The following is a 20,555-nucleotide window of genomic DNA, read 5'->3' as shown; positions in this document are numbered from 1 at the left end:
ATAGACATGTTCCCTGCCCACAAGGAGCTTACTGTCTGGGAGGTGGAGGCAGACACCAATACAGATAAATAAATTACAGATTTGTGCATCAGTGCTGTGGGACTATGAGGGGGGAAGAACCATGAGAGCAAGATGGGATGACTCAGAAGAGAGTGGAGAAGAGGAAAGGGAGGTTTAGTCTGGGAAGACCTCTGGGAGCAGATGTGGCTTCAATGAGGCTTTGAAGGTGGGGAGCGTCATTGTCTGTCAGATTTGAGGAGGGAAGGGTTTCTGGACCAAATGATGCAGAAGGGGGAAAGAGCAGAAGGAATGGCTTAGTTGGGGAAAGCCTTTTGCAGGAGATGGGATTTGAATAAGCCTTTGAGGGAAGAGTGGTGGTCTGTCAGATATGAAATGAGAGGGAGTTCGAGGACAGAGGCAGGACAAGGCCTCAGCAGAAATTTGGTTTACCGACTATATTTGGGCCTTATCTGGGGCAGCGTCTCCTACACTGATATTGAGACTCCACAGATCTCATCTGAACTAGAGGAATGAAGGACTAAGTTTGAGATGTGCATTTCTCTACCGTTCCAGTGCTATTGCTTGACATCAATCGAGGCATCAGATCTGAATGCTAATCAAAAGAAAATCTGAAGCAAAAGAAGGTTAAGCAGTTTGTCCTAGATGACTCAGTGCAAAGCCTGAGATAGAAGCCAGGTTTCTTGACTTCTTAAATTATTTTTAATTTTTATAGTATTCGTTAGGCTCTTATTATGTGCCAGACACTATATTAAGTGCTGGGATATGCAAGATAATCAAGTTGAGTACAGTCATTGTTCCACATGGGGCTCACAGTCTTAATCCCCTTATTACAGATGAGGGAACGGAGGCTCAGAGAAGTGAAGTGACCTACCTAAGGTCACCCGGCAGATAAGTAGACTTTTTATTTCTAGCCTATGGAGGGTTTTTTGTCTTTGCTATTAATTATTTGGTGAAGGCAGTATTTTAATAAAGCTCTTGATTAGTTTGTGCTCAAGTATTTCTGCTGACCTATCTTCTTTGTGGTTAGCTTTTTTTTTCTAGAAATGCATTTTTCAACTTTGGTGTGAAGAAAAAAATCTAACCCTATCTTTGTATTTTGTTAATATAATAAAATCTTCAAATTCTCCCAGTCATCCAACCTGGGCTGCAGAATATTAACCTGGTCAGGAGAAAATTTATTAGGCACTGGGTAATTAATCGTGAGTATCATAAAAGATTAAGTGTATCTTCTGTTAAATGGTTGAGCTCCAGCCCTTTCTGGACAAGGTGTTTTTAAACAGTGATTGAGCACAATCTTCATTATTCATGCTATGGGACAAGGAACCGTGTCCATCCTGATTGTCTTGAACCTTCCTCAGCGCTTTGTACAGTGCTTGGCATGTATTAAGAACTTAATAGATCTCATTCAATAAAATGGGTCAGGGGATAGCGGTGGAAAATTGTCTCCCAACTGTGCGGTATTCTACTCTACCAAGTGCTGAGTATAGCACTCTGCACACAGTAAGTGCAATGTTACCTAGTGGATAGAGCACGGACCTGAATGAGAAGGACCAGGGTTCTGATCCCAGCCTTGCCACTTGTCTGCTCTTGACCTTGGGCAAGTCACTTTACTTCTCTGAGCCGCAGTTACCTCATCTGTAAAATGGGGATTAAGGCTGTGACCCCCTTGTTGGGGCAAGGATTGTGCCCAACCTGATAATCTTCTACCCCAGCGCTTAGTACAGTGCCTGGGACATAGTAGAAGTGCTTAAGAACACCTTAAAAACAATAAATGAAATATGATGGATTGAGAATTGAATTTTGACTTGCCCAGGTTGCACCTACCTCATGATACACCACCTCTGTAATGCATCCTTTATTGTTTGAAACCTGTTTCTGGTTTCTATCTTTCCAGCAATCAAACCGTTTGTATTTATGACATAGTGGATAGCACCCGGGCCTGGGAGTCAGCAGGTCATGGGTTCTAGTTCCGGCTCCACTACTTGTCTGCTTGTCTTGCAAGACAAGGCAAGTTGGGCAAGTCACTTCACTTCTCTGTGCCTCAGTTACCTCATCTGTGAAATGGGGATTAAGACTGTGAGTACTATTTGGGACAGGGACTGTATCCAACCTGATTTGCTTGTATCCACCCCAGTGCTTAGTGCAGTGTCTGGCACATAGTAGTGTGTAACAGATACCATTATTATTATTTATGGAGCATATACCGTGTGCAGAGCACTGTGCTAAGGCTTGGGAGAGTTTAATTCAAAGGAGTAGGTATAGGTGAACCCCTGCCCACAGGAGCTAACAGACTTGACGAGGGACAGAGGGTAAAATAAATTTCAGGTGGCTCCCTGTGGGACGGGGGCTGTGATCCACCTGATTATCTGGTACCTACCCCAGTACTTAAGATAGCGTTTGATATACAGCAAGCACTTAATAAATACCATAATTAATGAAAATGTACGTATGTGTTGTGGGGCTGGGAGAGGGGTGCTTAGAAGGAAGAGTCCGAAAGGCATAGGAAAAGCAGAAGGGAGGACTGAGACAGGGAAGTGAAGGCCTAAATGGGGAAAGCCTCTTGGAGGAGACCGGCTCCACCACTTGTCGGCTGTGTGATCTTGGGTAAGTCACTTAATGTCTCTGTGCTGCAGTGCCCTCATTGGTAAAATGGAGATTAAGACTGTGAGATCTCTGTGAGACAGGGACTGTGTCCAACCCGATTATCTTGTATCTACCCCACTTGGAACAATGTCCAGCATGTAGTAAATGCTTAACAGTACTACAGTTATTATTATTAATAGTAGAAGGGAATGAAAGATGGGGAGAGAGTTTGAAACCACTTTATGATAAAACCTGAATTGTTTTATTCCTCGGTTTATATTCCGTCCGGCTTGGCTGTTGCAACCAGGTGCTGCAAATGAGTACATTTCTCTTGACCCCCTCCCTGTGGATGCTGAGTTTAAGCAATCAACAGTGAATGGATCTTGGAGACATTTCTGCCCACAGTTTGTATCAGATGTTCAAGGTGTTGGAAGAGACTTCAGAAGCAATAATCGAAGAAACGGTTGAACTGGGGAGGCAATTTAGTGTAGCGATTGGGTGGTGTGGCTACCGAAAGGTCCACCGCATTCCAGTCAGCGGAATTGGCCCTCCAGTTCAACAGTCCATGACATCGGTGCAAGATGCCAAAACAGATGAAGAGGTTATGGTTCCTCTGCTGCCGGCTAGAGGCCTGGGCTCAAACAATCTGGTATCAATTTTTAGGAAAGAGGATGATGAATTTATAAATCTGAATGAAGAAGACCACAATGGACAGAGGAGTTCAAAGGAACAGAGGAGTTGGTCTGATATAAGGTGCTTTAATAAGGAAAGAAGGCTTCTGTTTATTTCTTTAAATTAATACCTGTCTCCCCTTCTAAGCCGTAAGCTCCCTGTGGACAGGGAATGGGTCCACCTACCCTGTTGTATGGTACTCCCCCAAGTGCTTATTACAGTGCTCTGCACACAGTGAACGCTCAATCAATACCACTGATTCTGCTCAACCCAAGTTGGACAGATTTTTCATCAAGAGGAAAAGCCACGACAGTCAACAGAACCCTCTAATGCTACACTGGCAAAAATTCATTATCCCATTCTCTTGTCTCTCTCACTTCAAATTGTGATGTGCTTGGGATTCCTTTAATAAGGACAAAACAATAGTGGTTTTTATCATCACAGTATATAGCTGTGAATTCCAGAGGTTCTGGAAATGGATCCAAAATATATAATTCCACGTCTGTGTTATAACCGTAATATAACCATTCACGACATAATCACGTTTTCTAGGAAACCAATCTTCTTATATTGTGGAGCGTGCTTGTCCGCTTTGCCCAGGCATAATTTTGGGGATATTGAATTACATGTCCAGCTGTGCTCTGTGAAGTAAATACTCTTTTTTGGGGGGTGGGTTGGGGGATAATATGGCCTCCAGAAAGTTCTGGATTTTGCTGATAAGCTCCCCTTTAGACTACAAGCTCCTTCCTGGCAGGGAACATGTCTGTCAACTCTGGTGTACTGTACTCTCCAAAGTGCTTGGTGCAGGGCTTTGCATACAGTCAGCGCTCAGTAAATACCATTGATTAATCGGTGGATTGACTGATGTGGGTTCAGGGACAATGCTTACTGATCTTTGAGTGCAGTCCAGTTACTGGTCTCTCCTGATTGGTCTTGAGGCTGTGTTGATACATTTTTAAAGTCTTTTTAGTTTCTTAAATAATAGATAGTAATAATAATACTAGTACTAATGATCATTGTGGTATTTGTTAAGCACTTACTAAGTGCCAGCCACTGTAGTAAGCACTGGGATAGATGTAACTAAATCAGACTGGACACAGTCCCTGTCCCACATGGGGCTCACAGTCTTCACCCCCATTTTACAGACGAGGAATTGAGGAATGGAGAACTAAAGTGACTTTCCCAAGGCCACCATAGACAAATGATGGAGCCGGGATTCGAACCCATGTCCTTCTGACTTCCAGGCCCCGTGCTCTATCCACTTGGCCACGCTGCTTCTCAGATGGCATTCTTTCTATTTTTCTCTACTCTCTCTAATCTTCATTTACCATTTCACTTCTCATTTTCTATCCTTTCTGAGCCTCTTCTTTATTGTGCAATTTTCTTGCTGCCTCCTTTTCCCTGCATCATAGGTTCTTTCCCCAGTGGTGAAAATGGTCCCATTTCCTAAACAGTTCATAGGAAGAATTTCATTTAATAATCCCTCGCCGAAGTCTGATTAACTTGAATCAATCCCAGTCCTTAGAAACAGTGGTTGACACAAAATAAGTGCTTAATAAATCCCATTTCAAAAGTCAATTGAAAATGAAGGACCCAAAGTAGAAAATTATCAATTCTGATTCTAACAACCACATAATTTATGTGGAATAGTTTTGTTTAGTTCTTTAGTTCTCATTTCTGTGTGTTTTTTTTAATGGTATGTAAGTACTTATTACGTGCCAGGCATTGCACTAAGCACTGGGGTATATGGAAAATAAACAGGTTGGACACAGTTCCTGTCCCACATGGGACTCATAGTCTTAATCCCCATTTTACAGATGAGGAAACTGAAGCACAGAGAAGTAAAGTCACTTGACCAAGGTCACCCAGCAGACAAGTGGCAGACCTGGGATTAGAACCCGTGACCTCTGACTCCTCGGCCCGTGCTCTATCCACTAGGCCTGATTGTAGCCTGTAGACTGATTGTACTACTTTTGCATGGTACGGTTTGCAAACTTTATAGAGGCAGCTCTAGAGTCCTCTGTAGAGTTTGCAAACTAAAGATAAGAGTGCTTAAAGGAACTGAAGAGCTGGCAGAGCATCTCCAAATAAATTACCAAGCATGTAGCCTTAGCTTAAATAAAGAATCAGACAAGGATGAATGAGATCATGCTTATTAATTAGGCAGCTCCCAGTAAAATTAATTGTTCAATCAGTCTCCAGGTAAGCCATTCTTCACAGGTACTTTATGCAGCCCTGACTTTTTGCCCCAAAGCTAAATCCAAGTGTGCTTAGAATGAGCCAACGAGTCAGTGATTGCTGCCAAGATGATCTCCTTACTAAGACTGCTTTCCAGAAGTCAGCATCTGGCTGGATTAATTGAAGTTCTCAGTCAGCGAGTTTTTAATGCTTTTTCTTCCATCTTCCTGTCTGTGGATCCCCGCTTTTGGTCAGCTTTGGAAGTTTTTAAGGCATTCTACTCAGTGCTCTAGACTGTAAGTTTCTTGCAGGCAGGGAACGGGTCTACTAGCTCTGTTGTTTCGTCTTCTCCCAAATGCTTAGCACAGTGCCTTGCTCACTGTAAACCCGCAATGAATATGGTCAATTTTGGGCAGGGAAGGCGTCTGCTAATTGGGTTGTATTGTACTCTCCCAAGTGCATTGATCAATTCACTATACTTTTACAGCTGACCAGAAGTCAGTTGCAGCTAGCATAATTCATTTATTCAGTCCATTGTATTAATTAAGTATTTACTGTATGCTGAACACTGTACTGTGCACTTGGGAAAGAATAAGGCAATAATGAACAATGACATTCCCTGCTCACAAAGAGCTCACAGTCTAGAAGGGGAGGAGACAGATATCATTATATGTAGATAAAATTACAGCTATGTACATAAGTGCTGCGGGAATGGTGACATGCCCTCCAAGTGTGTGTAAAATATAATATATTTTTTGTGATTCTGTCTTTCCACTTAATAATATGGCACATGCCTGTTTCTACTGGAGTTGCTTCAGAATTTGGAGATGTTCCTGGGGCGTACGCATTTGTGCCTGATGAAAACGTTGGCCTTCTTTATCCTTTTAAGCTATTATTTTCTCAGCAAATCGTGAAGTAGGATCTACTGAAAATACTGCTGCATATAGTGAAGTAAAATTTTACTGTTATTACTGATATGTTTACAAATGGCAACTTTATTATTAATTAACTTGATTTTCAGGGAAAGAATTTAGAAAATGACTTTCCCCCATTAGAATCGTTATACAAAGGATAGATTTTCCTCCAGTGCTCATAGGTTAAAAAATGGCTGTAAAGTGTTAACTTTCCATTGCGATGTACCCCGAGGAGGCATAATCACATCAGGTTGACTGACTGGCTGTTAACTTATTTTTATCAGCTTTCTGTGTTGCTTTTCTGGAAGGGGACTTCTTAATGGTTTTGGGTTGAAAATTGCAAAACTTCATTGCTTGGAAATGTAAGGAAGCTCAAGCGTTTGGGTGGCCTTGCTGTCGCATGGCATACTGGATAGAGCACCGGCCTGGGAGTCAGAAAGTCGTGGATCCTGTCTCCACCACTTGTCTGCTGTGTGACTTTGGGCAAGTCACTTAACTTTTCTGTGCCTCAGTTATCTCATCTGTAAAACAAAATGGGGATTAAAAGTGTGAGCCCAGTGTGGGGCGGGAACTGTGCCCAAGCTGATTACCTTATATCTACCCCAGCGCTTAGAACAGTGCTTGGCATATAGTAAGTGCTGAACAAGTACTATAATTCTTATTAGTATTTAAAATGTCACGTGGGTTTGAAATTGTGTTAGAATTAAAACAGAGTGGTTAGAATGTATTTTGTTCATTCATTCAATCGTATTTATTGAGCGCTTTCTGTGTGCAGAGCACTGTACGAAGCGCATGAAAAATACTTTGGGCAAGTCACTTAACTTCTCTGTGTCTCAGTTCCCTCATCTGTAAAATGGGGATTAAGACTGTGAGCTTCTCTTGGGACAACCTGATTACCCTGTATCTACCCCAGCGCTTAGAACAGTGCTCTGCACATAGTAAGCGCTTAACAAATACCAACATTATTATTATTGTAATTCGGCAACAGATAGAGACAATCCCTACCCAACAACGGGCTTTGTTCTGAATATATAACACAGTGAATATCAAAGAATCTTCTCTGGCACTCACCAGTCAGTCAGTTGTATTTACTGAGCATTTATTGTGTGCAGAGCACTGTACTGAGCACTTGGGAGAGTATGATATGAGAACAGGCAGACACATTCGCAGCCCATGACAAGCTTACAGTGTAGAGTTTACACTCAGATAAACACCTCACAACTTGTAAATCGGCAGTACAGTACAGTAAGCCAACTTGGGCTATCCAAAATGATTGGGACGTGTGCTATTTTGAATCATCAAGAGGCCGGGAATGCCCGGGGCCCTCTTCCGACCCAAAGAAGTGCTTCTAGTAGGGCGGTGGAGCGGGGAGAGGGGCTTTGTTCTTTCTCTGTCCTAGGACGCAGGCCAAAAATAGATCCTTTCTTGGGCAGAAGTGGAGCTAAAGGGGAAGGAGGAGAAAGCCTGAACAGGTGCTCCACTGTCAGAAGTAATGGTTGGGGAATGGAGAGTCACATATTTGAGAATCTGCAGCAAATGAAAATTATAGGGACCCACCAATCATTTCTAGGAACTATCGTTCCGTCTCTGAAATTCTCAGTATTCTGTTCCTGCATTAAATCGCTTACATTCAGAAATACTGTGCTCCTCTGTAGGTTCTTCTATTTCTCGCCTTTTTAATAGTGTTTATCAAGTGCTTACTGTGTGCAAAGCACCACCCTGAGCACGGCAAGTCACTTGACTTCTCTGTGCCTCGGTTACCTCATCTGTAAAATGGGGACTGAGACCATGAGCCCCACGTGGGACCTGGACTGTGTCTAACTCGATTTGCTTGTGTCTACCCCAGCGCTGAGTACAGTGCCTGGCATATAATAAGTGCTTAACAGATACCACCATCGTTGTCATCGGTTTTTTTTCCTGGGCTGCAGCTTGCAGGTCTCCGCTGAAGTGGTAAAGGTGATTTGACAGGACCATCCTGTTGCCTTTTTCTCATCTTTCCTGACTTGGAGCAGGAAGTGATGGGACGTACCCTTGATAGAGGGACTGCAGACAGTTTCTCTTCCAGGCCGTTAAGCCTCCTGCCTGGTGAGAAAGGGAACTGGTAGTGACCTCACACTTCTCTCTGTAGTTTTAATGTCTGTCTTTCCTGCTAGATGATAAACTGCTGGAGGGCAAGGGATCAGGCGTACTGATTCTCGTATACTCTCCCAAGCTCTGCACACAGTAGTTGCTCAGGAATACTAAATGATAACCCTCTAAGCATTAGGATAGATAATAATGACCCGCTCTTGACCCCACTTCCCCCTCCAGTTATCGCCCTATCTCCCTACTACCTTTCCTTTCCAAAATCCTAGAACAAGTCGTCTACAATCGATGCTTAGAATTCCTTAACTCCCATTCTCTCCTAGACCCCCTCAAATCTGGCTTCCGTCCCCTCCACTCTACCGAGACTGCTCTCTCTAAGGTCACCCGTGACCTCCTTCTTGCCAAATCCAATGGCTCCTACTCCATTCTGATCCTCCTTGACCTCTCTGCTGCCTTTGACACTGTCGACCATCCCCTCCTCCTCCATACCTTATCTCACCTTGGCTTCACGGACTCTGTCCTCTCCCGGTTCTCCTCTTACCTCTCTGGCCGGTCATTCTCGGTCTCCTTCGCTGGAGCCTCCTCCCCCTCCCATCCTTTAACTGTTGGAGTTCCTCAAGGGTCAGTTCTTGGCCCTCTTCCGTTCTCCATTTACACTCACTCCCTCGGTGAACTCATTCGCTCTCACGGCTTTGACTACCATCTCTACGCAGATGACACGCAGATCTACATCTCCGCCCCTGTCCTCTCCCCCTCCCTTCAGGCTCGCATCTCCTCCTGCCTCCGGGACGTCTCCACCTGGATGTCGGCCCGCCACCTAAAACTCAACATGAGCAAGACTGAGCTCCTCATCTTCCCTCCCAAACCCGGTCCTCTCCCAGACTTCTCTATCACCGTTGATGGCACGACCATCCTTCCCGTCTCTCGGGCCCGCAATCTCGGTGTCATCCTTGACTCGTCTCTCTCGTTCACCCCACACATCCTATCCGTTACCAAGACCTGCCGGTTTCACCTCTACAATATCGCCAAGATCCGCCCTTTCCTCTCCACCCAAACGGCTACCTTACTGTTACGGGCTCTCGTTATATCCCAGCTAGACTACTGTGTCAGCCTTCTCTCTGACCTCCCTTCCTCCTCTCTTGCCCCGCTCCAGTCTATTCTTCACTCCGCTGCCCGGCTCATCTTCCTGCAGAAATGATCTGGGCATGTCACTCCCCTTCTTAAACAACTCCAATGGTTGCCTATCGACCTCCGCTCCAAACAAAAACTCCTCATTCTAGGCTTCAAGGCTCTCCATCACCTTGCCCCTTCCTACCTCTCCTCCCTTCTCTCTTTCTACCACCCACCCCGCCCACTCCGCTCCTCTGCCGCCCACCTCCTCACCGTCCCTCGGTCTCGCCTATCCCGCCGATCCCGCCGTCGACCCCTGGGTCACGTCCTCCCGCGGTCCTGGAACGCCCTCCCTCCTCACCTCCGCCAAACTGATTCTCTTTCCCTCTTCAAAACCCTACTTAAAACTCACCTCCTCCAAGAGGCATTCCCAGACTGAGCTCCTCTTCTCCCTCTACTCCCTCTGCCATCCCCCCTTTACCTCTCCGCAGCTAAACCCTCATTTTCCTCTTTTCCCTCTGCTCCTCCACCTCTCCCTTCCCATCCCCACAGCACTGTACTCGTCCGCTCAACTGTATATATTTTCATTACCCTATTTATTTTGTTAATGAATTGTACATCGCCTTGATTCTATTTAGTTGCCATTGTTTTTACGAGATGTTCTTCCCCTTGACTCTGTTTATTGCCATTGTTCTTGTCTGTCCGTCTCCCCCGATTAGACTGTAAGCCTGTCAAACGGCAGGGACCGTCTCTATCTGTTGCCGACTTGTTCATCCCAAGCGCTTAGTACAGTGCTCTGCACATAGTAAGTGCTCAATAAATACTATTGATTGAATGAATGAATGAATAAATGGATAGATGGTCAAAGAGGAGAAGTATCGCATATCACGACTCCCAAGCCCTCCCTAACTATGGTTGGCAACAGAGGACCGGATGGATTATTAACTCAATAATGACGTTTTGTGTGATTTTATATTCTTATATTTAGCCAGAGCCAATAAATGTCCCTGAGGGGCTGTAGAATTCAGCAATGGAGAGGTGGTAATGAGGGAAAAACCATGTCTCTAACTGCCTTCCCCTCCCTTCCACGATCAATTAATCAGTCAGCCAGTGGTATTTATTGAGTGCCTGCTGTGTGCAGAGTGTTTCCATGATCAGTTAAAGTCAATCACTGGTATTTATTGAGTACCTCCTGAGAGCGCCAGGGAAGTACAATAGAGTTGTAACTTTCGGTCCACGTTTCCTCACTCCTCAGGAGCCTCCAGTGGTTGCCCATCCTCCTCCGCATCGAACAGAAACTCTTTACCATCCGTTTTAAAGCAGTCAGTTACCTTGCCCTCTCCTACCTCACCTCCCTACTCTCCTACTACAACCCAGCCTGCACAATTTACTCCTCTAATGCCAACCTTCTCACTGTACCTTGAGCTCATCTATCTCACCGTCGACGCCTCACCCGCGTCCCGCCTCTGGCCTGGAACGCCCTCCCTCTTCATATTGCTCAGTCAGTGACTCTTCCCACCTTGGAAGCCTTATTGAAGGCTCATCTCCTTCCAGAGACCTTCCCCGACTAAGCCCACTTTTCCTTTTCTCCCACTCCCTTTTGTGTCGCCCTGACTTGTTCCCATTATTCATCCCCCCTCCCAGCCCTGCGGCAGTTATGTGCATATCTGTAATTTATTCATTTATATTAATATCTGTCTCCCTCTCTAGACTGTTAGCTTGTTGTGGGCAGAGTATGTGTCTGTTTATAGTGTTTTTTACCAAGCACTTAGTATGGTGCTTTGTGCAAAGTAAGCACTTAGTAAATACAATGGATTGATTAAATAATAATGGTGATAATAATGGTATTTGTTAAGCCCTTACTATGTGCCAAGCACTGTTGTAAGCACTAGATTAGAGTTGGTAGATGAGATCCCTGCCCACTGGAGATTCACAGTCTATGGGGGGAGACAGCCATTAAATTACCGGGAGAGAAAATAGTAGAGTATAAGGAGATCCGTCAGTCATTGGTGTTTACTGAGCGCTTACTGTGGGCAGAGAGCACTGTACTCTGACCACGGGAGAGCACAATAAAATAGAGTTGGTAGACAAGTTCCCTGCCCACAGCGAGTTTAGAGTCCGGAGAGCCGTTCAGAAGTGAGTATCCGAGTGCTTAAGTTCACCCTTCACTGTCACTTGGTGCTAAGGTGAAAAGTCGGTTCAATTGCAGTTTGTGTACTTGCTCCTTAGGGACCCTCCGCAAAACCAAAAGTTCTGTAGCCCTTCATCGTCACATACTTACACGACTCCCCGATATTTTAGAAGATGCCTTTGAGCTATAATTCTCACAACCATCTAATGACACGGGAGTGTTTGACCACTCAGTAGCTCCCTGACTGCGTTTTTAGCATGTCTTTCCAAAAGGGATAATATGCAGCAGCCTAGAATATCTCTTATGGCAGTTAAAATGAGGAATTTTGTCAGATCTTTTTAAATTGTGTTGTGGGGAGATGGGTATAGAGAGAGAAGGAAATACCCTTCATTCAAAAAAAATAGAGTTGAAGCAGCATGGCTTTGGGAGTCGGAGGTCATGGGTTCAAATCCTGGCTCAGCCATTTTGTCAGCTATGTGACTTTGGGCAAGTCACTTCACTTTTGTGCCTCAGTTACCTCATCTGTAAAATGGGAATTAAGACTGTGAGGCCTATCTAGGACAACCTGATCACCTTGTATCCTCTCTAGCGCTTAGAACAGTGTTTTGTACACAGTAGGCACTTAACAAATGCCATTATTATTATTATAGTAATAGTTTTTTGTCTTCCAACTCTTTTATATGGTATTCTCCCAAGCATTTAGTTCCGTGCTCTGCAAGCAGTAAGAACTTAGTAAATACCATTGATTCTGGAGGAAAAAAAAGGGTTTTCCTTCCAATTTAGTTACACAAATGCAATCTACAGTTTTTGCTTTTTCTTATTGGCCTGTCCTTGACTTTAAACCAGATTCAGGTCTTCTGTCATTCAGACTTAAACAAGGTTAGTTTGTAGGATCTTTAGTACATCGGAAATGTAATACAGCATCTCTTTAAACTCTTTCAATAAGTCACTTCCAGTCTGCCAATGCTCTCTCTGCTCCTTGAGTTGATGCTTTGAAGCTGGACATTGGGACAGGGTACGTGGGAACTTTTCACACCGTCAGGATTGATGTTTAACACATTTCACTCAGTGGAGCAATGATTACTGCACATGCGCAAGCATGAGGTAATAGATGAAAAGTTGAAATGCACATATTTCTACTAACTTAAAACTTATTTGATAATGGGTGGTATTTGGATTTCTAAAAACATTATGGGACCTGAGGGACGAGTAATAGAAAAAAGAAGAGAGTAGAATTCACTTAGAACAAATCTACTCTGTGAAAATTTGCGTTCCAGGAAGAAGTTTCCTTGAGAAAAGCTATTAAAGATGGCTAGAGATAGCAGTGGGAAATGACCGACTGCTCCTAAGCCAAAAAATAGTATCATTCATTCATTCAATAGTATTTATTGAGAGCTAACTATGTGCAGAGCACTGTACTGAGCGCTTGGAATGTACAATTCGGCAACAGTCAGAGAAAATCCCTGCTCAATGACGGGCTCACAATCTATTTAAGCCTAACAAGGCTTTACCCCAACCCAGGGAAGCAGCATGGCCTAGTGGATAGAGCACGGGCCTGGGAGTCAGAAGGACCTGGGTTCTAATCCCAGCTCCGTCACTTGTCTGGTGTGTAACCTTGGGCAAGTCACTCACTCTCTGGGCCTCAGTTACCTCATCTGCAAAATGGGGTGAATACTGGGAGCTCCACATGGGACAGGGACTGTGTCCCACCTGATTCGCTTGTATCTACCCTAACACTTAGAACAGTACTCGACACATAGTAAGCGCTTAACAAATGCCATTATTATTATTATTATAAATAACCCAGACTGAAGAGTAGAAGGACAAAGGTGAGAAGGCAGAGTATTAGCAAGTGAGTCCTGAGTAGCTTAATTAAGCCCTCAGGAGAGCCTGATGATCTTGTATCTGAACTGTAAACTCCTGTGTGCAGGGAACCTGTTTCCCAACCCCAGTGTCCTGTGCATTATAGGGGAAGCAGTTTAGTGGATAGAGCGCAGGCCTGGGAGTCAGAAGGCTCTGCCACAAGGATTCAAAACTTCTTGAGAAAGGGGTTCTCTGAAGGGTAATGTCCACCGCCACTCATTCTCACCTCATGTCTCTGGAGAAATGGGTGATTTTTCTGTGCCCCGAACAGTTAGTGACAGACTGAAATGCAAGGGAAGGTTAGAGCTGATTATGCGGTCTATTTATACACCCTTTGAGGAATTCTACATTTCGGTGTATGAGACTTTGTAGAAAGTCTGAGTCGACTCCGAATCACCCCGATGACCCATGAATATGTATCTGTGGAGAATGTGCTCTGAAGATATCTGCAGTTACAGACAGCTCTAACTTTTTGCCAATAATAATAGCCAAGAGGGGAGAGTTTAATGATCCAAGGAGTTTTGCTCGATAGTTGATTTCATTGGAATGATACTTTCAAACCTCACCAACGCAGCCCCTCTAAAACAGGTAAATTGAACACCCCGCTGTTTAATTTGGGTGACTGCTCATGGCTTAGTCCTTAGAAGCATTCATTCATTCATTCATTTGATCGTATTTATTGAGTGCTTTCAGTGTGCAAAGTTCTGTACTATGCACTTGGAGAATACAGTGTAACAATAAACAGACACATTCCCTCCTCACAGCCAAGCGACTTGGCTTAGTGGTAAGAGCCAAGCCTGGGAGTCCGAGGACCTGATTTCTAATCCCAGCTCTGCCACTTACCTGCTGTGGGTCCTTGGGCAAGTCACTTAACTTCTCTCTGCCTCAGTACCTTCATCAGCAAAATGAGGATTTAATACCTGCTCTTCCTCCTACTTAGACTGTGAGCCCCATTTAGGACCTGATATTTTTGTATCTCTCCCAGTGCTTGACTCATAGAATGCACTTAACAAATACCAGTTATGATTTTTATTATTATTAAATTGCCACCCATATTTCCCCCTCCACCTTCAGATGCAGCTGTTTGCCTAAATTATTTAAGTTGATTTTCTTTAAAAAAAGTCTAGCTTATTTTCCCAACACAGCCATGTTAAACGAATTTGTTCCTGTGCCAAGCTAAAGGCGAATCCACCAAGGAGTCAGAATCTCTGGATAAAAGCATAATAATAAGTAATAAACGGGTATTTGGGCATGAGATCGGGCTTTATTTTTTAATGGTATTTGTTAAGCGCATACTATGTGCCAGGCACTGTTCTAAGCACTGGGATAGATAGAAGGTAATCAGGTTGGGCACAGTACAGGTCCCATATGGGGCTCACACTTTTAATCTCCATTTTTTTTTTTACAGATGAGGGAACTGAGGCCCAGAGAAACCAAGTGACTAGCTCAGGGTTACACAGCAGATAAGTGACAGAGCCGGCTCTAGAACCCAGGTCCTTCTGACTCCTAGGCCCTTGCTCTGTCCGCTAGGCCATGCCGCTTCTCTCCAGGCAAAGTCTCATACTGCCGCGTGCAAGCGATGAGATTGACAGGCTGCCAATATCAAACCAACTCAGATCAGTTCTGCGTTTTTCCTTGAAACCTTAAGTTTCCCAGTCCTCTGGATGTCACAACACCCACGGAACCTCCCATGGCTCCTCCCCGTTCCCTCCCTCACCATATTCCAAGTCCGATGGCTGAATCACTGTATATTCTCCCCAGTGGCCATGTTGGCATGCCATTTTTCTGTCATCTTTCTTTTGCACATGAGTTCTCCCACTGGCTACATTTGCACAGGGGTCACTTTGATTCATTCAGTCGTATTTATTGAGCACTTACTATGTGCAAAGCACTGTAGTAAATACTAAGTATTAATAAATACTAACTAAAACCTCAAACATGCACATCCCCTGCCCACAAGCTGTATTTTGGTTGCTTTATCAAAGGAGTTCACTCTTTTGTTTGACTTAGTGCTCATTGCTATCCATCAGTCAATCCAAGGCATTTATGGAGAGCTTACTATGTGTAAAGCACTGTACTAAGCTCTTGGGAGAGTACAAAACAACAGAATTAGCAGACACATTCCCTACCTGTAAAGAGCGTCATGATCTAGAGGCACGGTATAGCTGCTGCTCATAATGGGCTTACAGTCTAGTGCTGTCAGAACATCTTTTTTTCCCCAAGAGAATTCATTTTCAAGAGGTAAATTATTAGTATTTATTATCAAAGAATCTATTTTTCCTGGCCAAATCATCTTTCTTTTGAAGGGGAATTTCAGAAAAACTGGGACTACCTCTGATATGAGAAGTTATAATAGGAAAGTTTTTGTGAGCCCACTGTTGTGTAGAGATAATTTTAATAGTCTGTAGTTAATGTCTGGACAAAGTTCAGGCTGAATTCTAGTTGAGAAAGTTTGCTGCCAAAATGAATCAAAATGACATTTCTTAATAAGGATGACTATGCTTTTTAATGATCTTGTACACCCCTTACTGCTTTGAACACATGCTTTCATTATTTCCATTATACCAAATGGAAGTATAAGGGCACAGTCTTCCAACAGCATGAGCCTGAACATAAAATATAATACAAGTTGGCGCAAGTATTCATTCAGTCAGTCATACTTATTGAGCACTTACTGTGTGCAGAGCACTGTACTAAGCACTTGGAAATTACAATTCGGCAACAGATAGAGACAGTCCCTACCCAACAATGGGCTCACAGTCTAGAAGGGAGAGGCAGACAACAAAGCAAAGCAAGTAGACAGGCATCAATAGCATTAATAAATAACTATAATAAATATTTAAATAAAATAGATAATAAATAGAGTAGATTCAGAGTAAGAAGGAAACAGAAACTCCTCACCTCAATCACCTTGTCCTCTCCTTCCTTACTCGCTGTTCTCCTAACTGCAACCCAGCCCGCACACTTCACTCCTCTAATACTAACCTTCTAACTCTACTTTGATCTCGTCTGTCACCTCACACCTTTCCCTCACATCCTGCCTCTGGCCTGGAACTCCCTCCCTCTTCGCATCCTACAGACTATCACTCTCCCCACCTTCAAAGCCTTATTGAAGGCCCATCTCCTCCAAGAGGTCTTCCCAGACTAAGCGCTGCTTTCCTCTTCTCCCCCCACTCCCTCCTGTGTCACCCTCACTTGCTGCCTTTATTCACCCTCCCCCTGTTAGCCCCACAGCATTTATGTGTATATATATGCATATATATATACATCCGTAATCTATTTACGTTAATGTCTCCTTCCCGCTGTAGACTGTAAGCTCGTTGTGAGCAGGGAACACATCTACGGACTCTGTTATATTCTCTCAAGAGCTTAGTACAGAGCTCTGTGCACAGTAAGCACTCAATAAATATGATTGATTGAAGGATTGATAAGTACAAGCAAATGGCATCTGGTACGATGTGGTGCTCTTTTATTTACCACCGTCTCTGAAACAGTCTGGCAGTACTGCACTGTGGCTTTTCAGCACAGTCTCTTATGTTATAAGGGTTGCATTCTCTCCAACACTGTATTGAGAAAAATGCCCGTTGTAAGACTCAACCCATATCTGACACCATGAGCGGGTATCCAGCACTTCCTTCCGACACCATGTCGCACTGCAATTCTTAATTTCAACTCCATGTCCTATCCAAAAATACGTAGGGAAGCATTCTTTTAGTAGAACAGGGTGTGTTTAATCCAGTAAAACTACTCTGAGTGGCAAGGCTGTACCGGATTCTACGAGTGAGGGATATAACAATAATCTAGGAAAAATGTCTGTTGAAAAATGTCAGTCATTGTAGTACCTTAGAACCATCTGTCCCCTAACCCGCTAATAAATAGTTATAATGCAATTTCCCCATAATACTAGGTTTCTCAAAAACACAGCTACCATGTTACAGTGGGAAAGACTGCCCTCGGCCTAACCTTGCAGCTGAAATAGAAAGTAAAATTCACCACTTCAGCTCTAGTCTTTCTTCTCAGTGCATGGTTGATGGAAGTTCAAAATGATCATCGCTTGACGCAAAGCAATATAAAGATAAGCGAAGGTGTTCAGCTCATTTTAGGGTAACACAGCCTGTAAATCCATTGTTATCTTTTTAATAAAATTTTCTTATAACTGTCATAACTTAGACTGTGAGCCCCAAATGGGTCAGGGACTGAGTCCCACCTGATAAACCTGTATTTACCCCAGTGCTTAGAACAGTGCTTGATGCATAGAGTGCTTAACAAGGTATCACAAAAGAAAAGAAAAACATTTTTGACAGTGGGGTGGGTATAATAGCAAGGAAGCAACTGAGTGAGTTAGTTGGGGCCATTGTCTGGCAGTCCAGTTATTAAAAACTATATGCTAGAGTAATTTCTCTGTTGTGTATTTGAGACCAGGTGATGATACAGAAAGTTTTAAAATTTTATTCCCTTAATTAGGAATTTCAGAGGCGCTGCAATACTCTCATATCGTTGATTGAGAAAGAAAACATGGAAATTGAGGAGAAGGAGAGAGCGGAAAAGAAGAAACGAGGAACAAAAGCTCCCGTGGTAATTTTTTTTGTCATATTTTTATTTTTTCAGTGAGATAGTGTGCTTTAAATTACCGTGGAATACATTTGGTGAATAAGAGATAGAATTAAGCGTTCAGAGTAATCACAAAACTTCTAAAAAAAAAAAAGTTATAAACTGCAAAATGGTTTGTTGATTGATGAGGTGTAAGCTGGTTCGGGTATGGAACATGCCTGTTGACTGTGTTGTATTGTACTCTTCCAGATGTTCTGTACAATGCTCTGCACACAGTGAATGCTCACTAAATACCATCAATTGATTGATTGAGCCATTATGCTATACTACCCAGTTAGAGCTGGTAGAATTAGGGTTCAAAAACTTCTGAGCAAAACTCACGAAGGAGTTTGCCCAGGAATAGAATAAAGCATAAACCCTTTGAATTAAGATTAAAGCATGCTTCAGTATGCAACCTCAAGAAGGACAAGGCTGAGTGAAAAATGGATTCTCCCCCTCCAAGATTTAAAGGATACAAATAATAAATCAATTCTGAAAGAGAGAACCACATGAAATTAATTCTGAAAGAGAAAAACAACCACCTAATCAGACAACAAAATACTTCTAAAAAGTGGTAATTTAAATTTAAAAATTTAAAATATGAAGACACCCAGGAACAAAAAATCTACTTTTGGCATCCTTTTTCTTTAAAAATAAACTTAGATAGAGTTTTGTTATTTAGACGGTATAGAATATTTATTCTTGCAATTATTTATATACTCAAATGAAAATTCAAGGTTTTAATGTCTCAATACATACATGTGCTGGCTTTATCAGTGTATAAGGCATAATCTCATACTGATTCCTATAAGGCAAAACTGTTTTTATTTCAGTCACAGAAAAGAAAAGCGGATTCAGCTGCGGACAGCTCTGGAAAGAAGGATGCCAAGAAAGTGAAATCCTAAAGCTTAGATACAAAGTGGGAAATTGCTGTTTTCTTCTCTACATCTCCAAATGTCAATTGCCAGTCTGGTGTATTCATGGTACTCTTTAGAAAAACAAACAAAAAAAAACCCCCAAACCCCTCCCTGTTTTAATTTTTTGCATATTTTGTATATTTTAAAATGCTTTCTATCTGAAATGTGTAGCTTTATATTTTTTGCATTCCGGTATTTTAGTGTACTGTATTTTGTGAATTTCATGTCTTCATCAGATTCCTCTCAGTCCTCGTTCTTTTGACGCTTGTGCTGAGGTTTTAGCTTTTATATGTTTTATATGCTGCTGCTTTGAAAGAGAACCTAGATTCTATAGCTGTATTATTGTTGTTTCATAGTTTAAATTTATATGGCCATGGAAAAATCGAATTAAAATGATTTGGGGAGAAATATACTTTCACTTTTTTGGGGGGGGCTTTCTTTTCTATTACATATGGATTTGGGTGTGCGCTGTATCAAACTCTGATTAGCATAATAATTGTTTCTTTGAGGTCATCCAACATTGTTTTCCTAGAGGAAGGAAGTATGAGAAAAGGAAAAAAATTATAAAACTAATATTTGCACCCATGCTTACTGTCAATACCTATTACACTTAAGTGAATCTCTGAAATATTCAGGTGGGGAAACAATATAAAGGTGTCTAAGCAATGTAATTATTTCTGTTTCCCGACTTATAGAACAATCCTGTTGCCAAGTTGCGTTGCTTACTATTAACTTCTTTATCCGGGAATAACGTTAACTCATTTATTTCAGGAATATACATGATGTGCTGTTACGTCGTCGGTGGGAACGTGTCCGCTAACTCTGTTGTCTTGTACTCTCCCAAGCGCTTAATACAGTGCCCTGCCACAGTAAGCGATTAATCAATACCGTTGATTGATCAAGCCAATGGTGAATGACCAGGTCACACCCACAGACTTACAATTCTCTCCTTGCCCTGTTCCAGTTGCGGTTTTGTACCACTGACCTTTCAGAGATAGAACAGAAGATAGAGAAACAACGTGGCATAGAGGATAGAGTGCAAAGGTCTGGGAGTCAGAGGGACCTGGGTTCCAATCCCGGCTCCACCATTTGTCTTCTGTATGACTTTGGGCAAGTCACTTCACTTCTCTGAGCCTCGGTTTCCTCATCTGTAAAAGGGGGCTCAAGACTGTGAGCCCCATGTGGGGCAGGGACTGTGTCCCACCCATTAAGCTTGTGTCTACCCCAGTGTTTAGTAAGCCCTTAACAAATACCTTAAGAAAACACAATAGATAAGAAATGTCAAGATAATTAAGTGGACCACTTAATATTTTTATTAACTCACAAAAAAGGTAGGTTGTAGTGTATTGTAGAGTATTGTTGCTGTTTAGACCAGCTGGGATTAATTTACGGACTAATTTCATAATCAACTTGCAACTACTCAGGTAACATGGCAAGTTTTATAACTGAGCACAAAACAAACAGGTCTGATACTGGACCATTGAGAAATCA

General features: G+C 42.8%; 1 protein-coding gene across 1 annotated transcript in view; it reads left to right on the top strand.

Annotated features, from left to right (window-relative positions):
- The window catches only part of SMARCA1 (SWI/SNF related, matrix associated, actin dependent regulator of chromatin, subfamily a, member 1), a 100,332-nt gene extending 80,860 nt beyond the window's left edge, over positions 1 to 19,472 (top strand). The window contains exons 23-24 of the mRNA XM_029067459.2: positions 18,022 to 18,132; positions 18,981 to 19,472. Of these exons, the coding sequence (XP_028923292.1) occupies positions 18,022 to 18,132; positions 18,981 to 19,052 (183 nt within the window). The 3' untranslated portion in view covers positions 19,053 to 19,472. The remainder of the gene's footprint in view (positions 1 to 18,021; positions 18,133 to 18,980) is intronic.
- Positions 19,473 to 20,555: the final 1,083 nt, after the last annotated feature.

Source organism: Ornithorhynchus anatinus, chromosome 6 (assembly GCF_004115215.2).
Source record: "Ornithorhynchus anatinus isolate Pmale09 chromosome 6, mOrnAna1.pri.v4, whole genome shotgun sequence".
Classification (NCBI taxonomy): Eukaryota; Metazoa; Chordata; class Mammalia; order Monotremata; family Ornithorhynchidae; genus Ornithorhynchus; species Ornithorhynchus anatinus.
The sequence above is the reverse complement of the archived record's forward strand: the minus strand, read 5'-3'. Positions and strand labels throughout refer to the sequence as shown.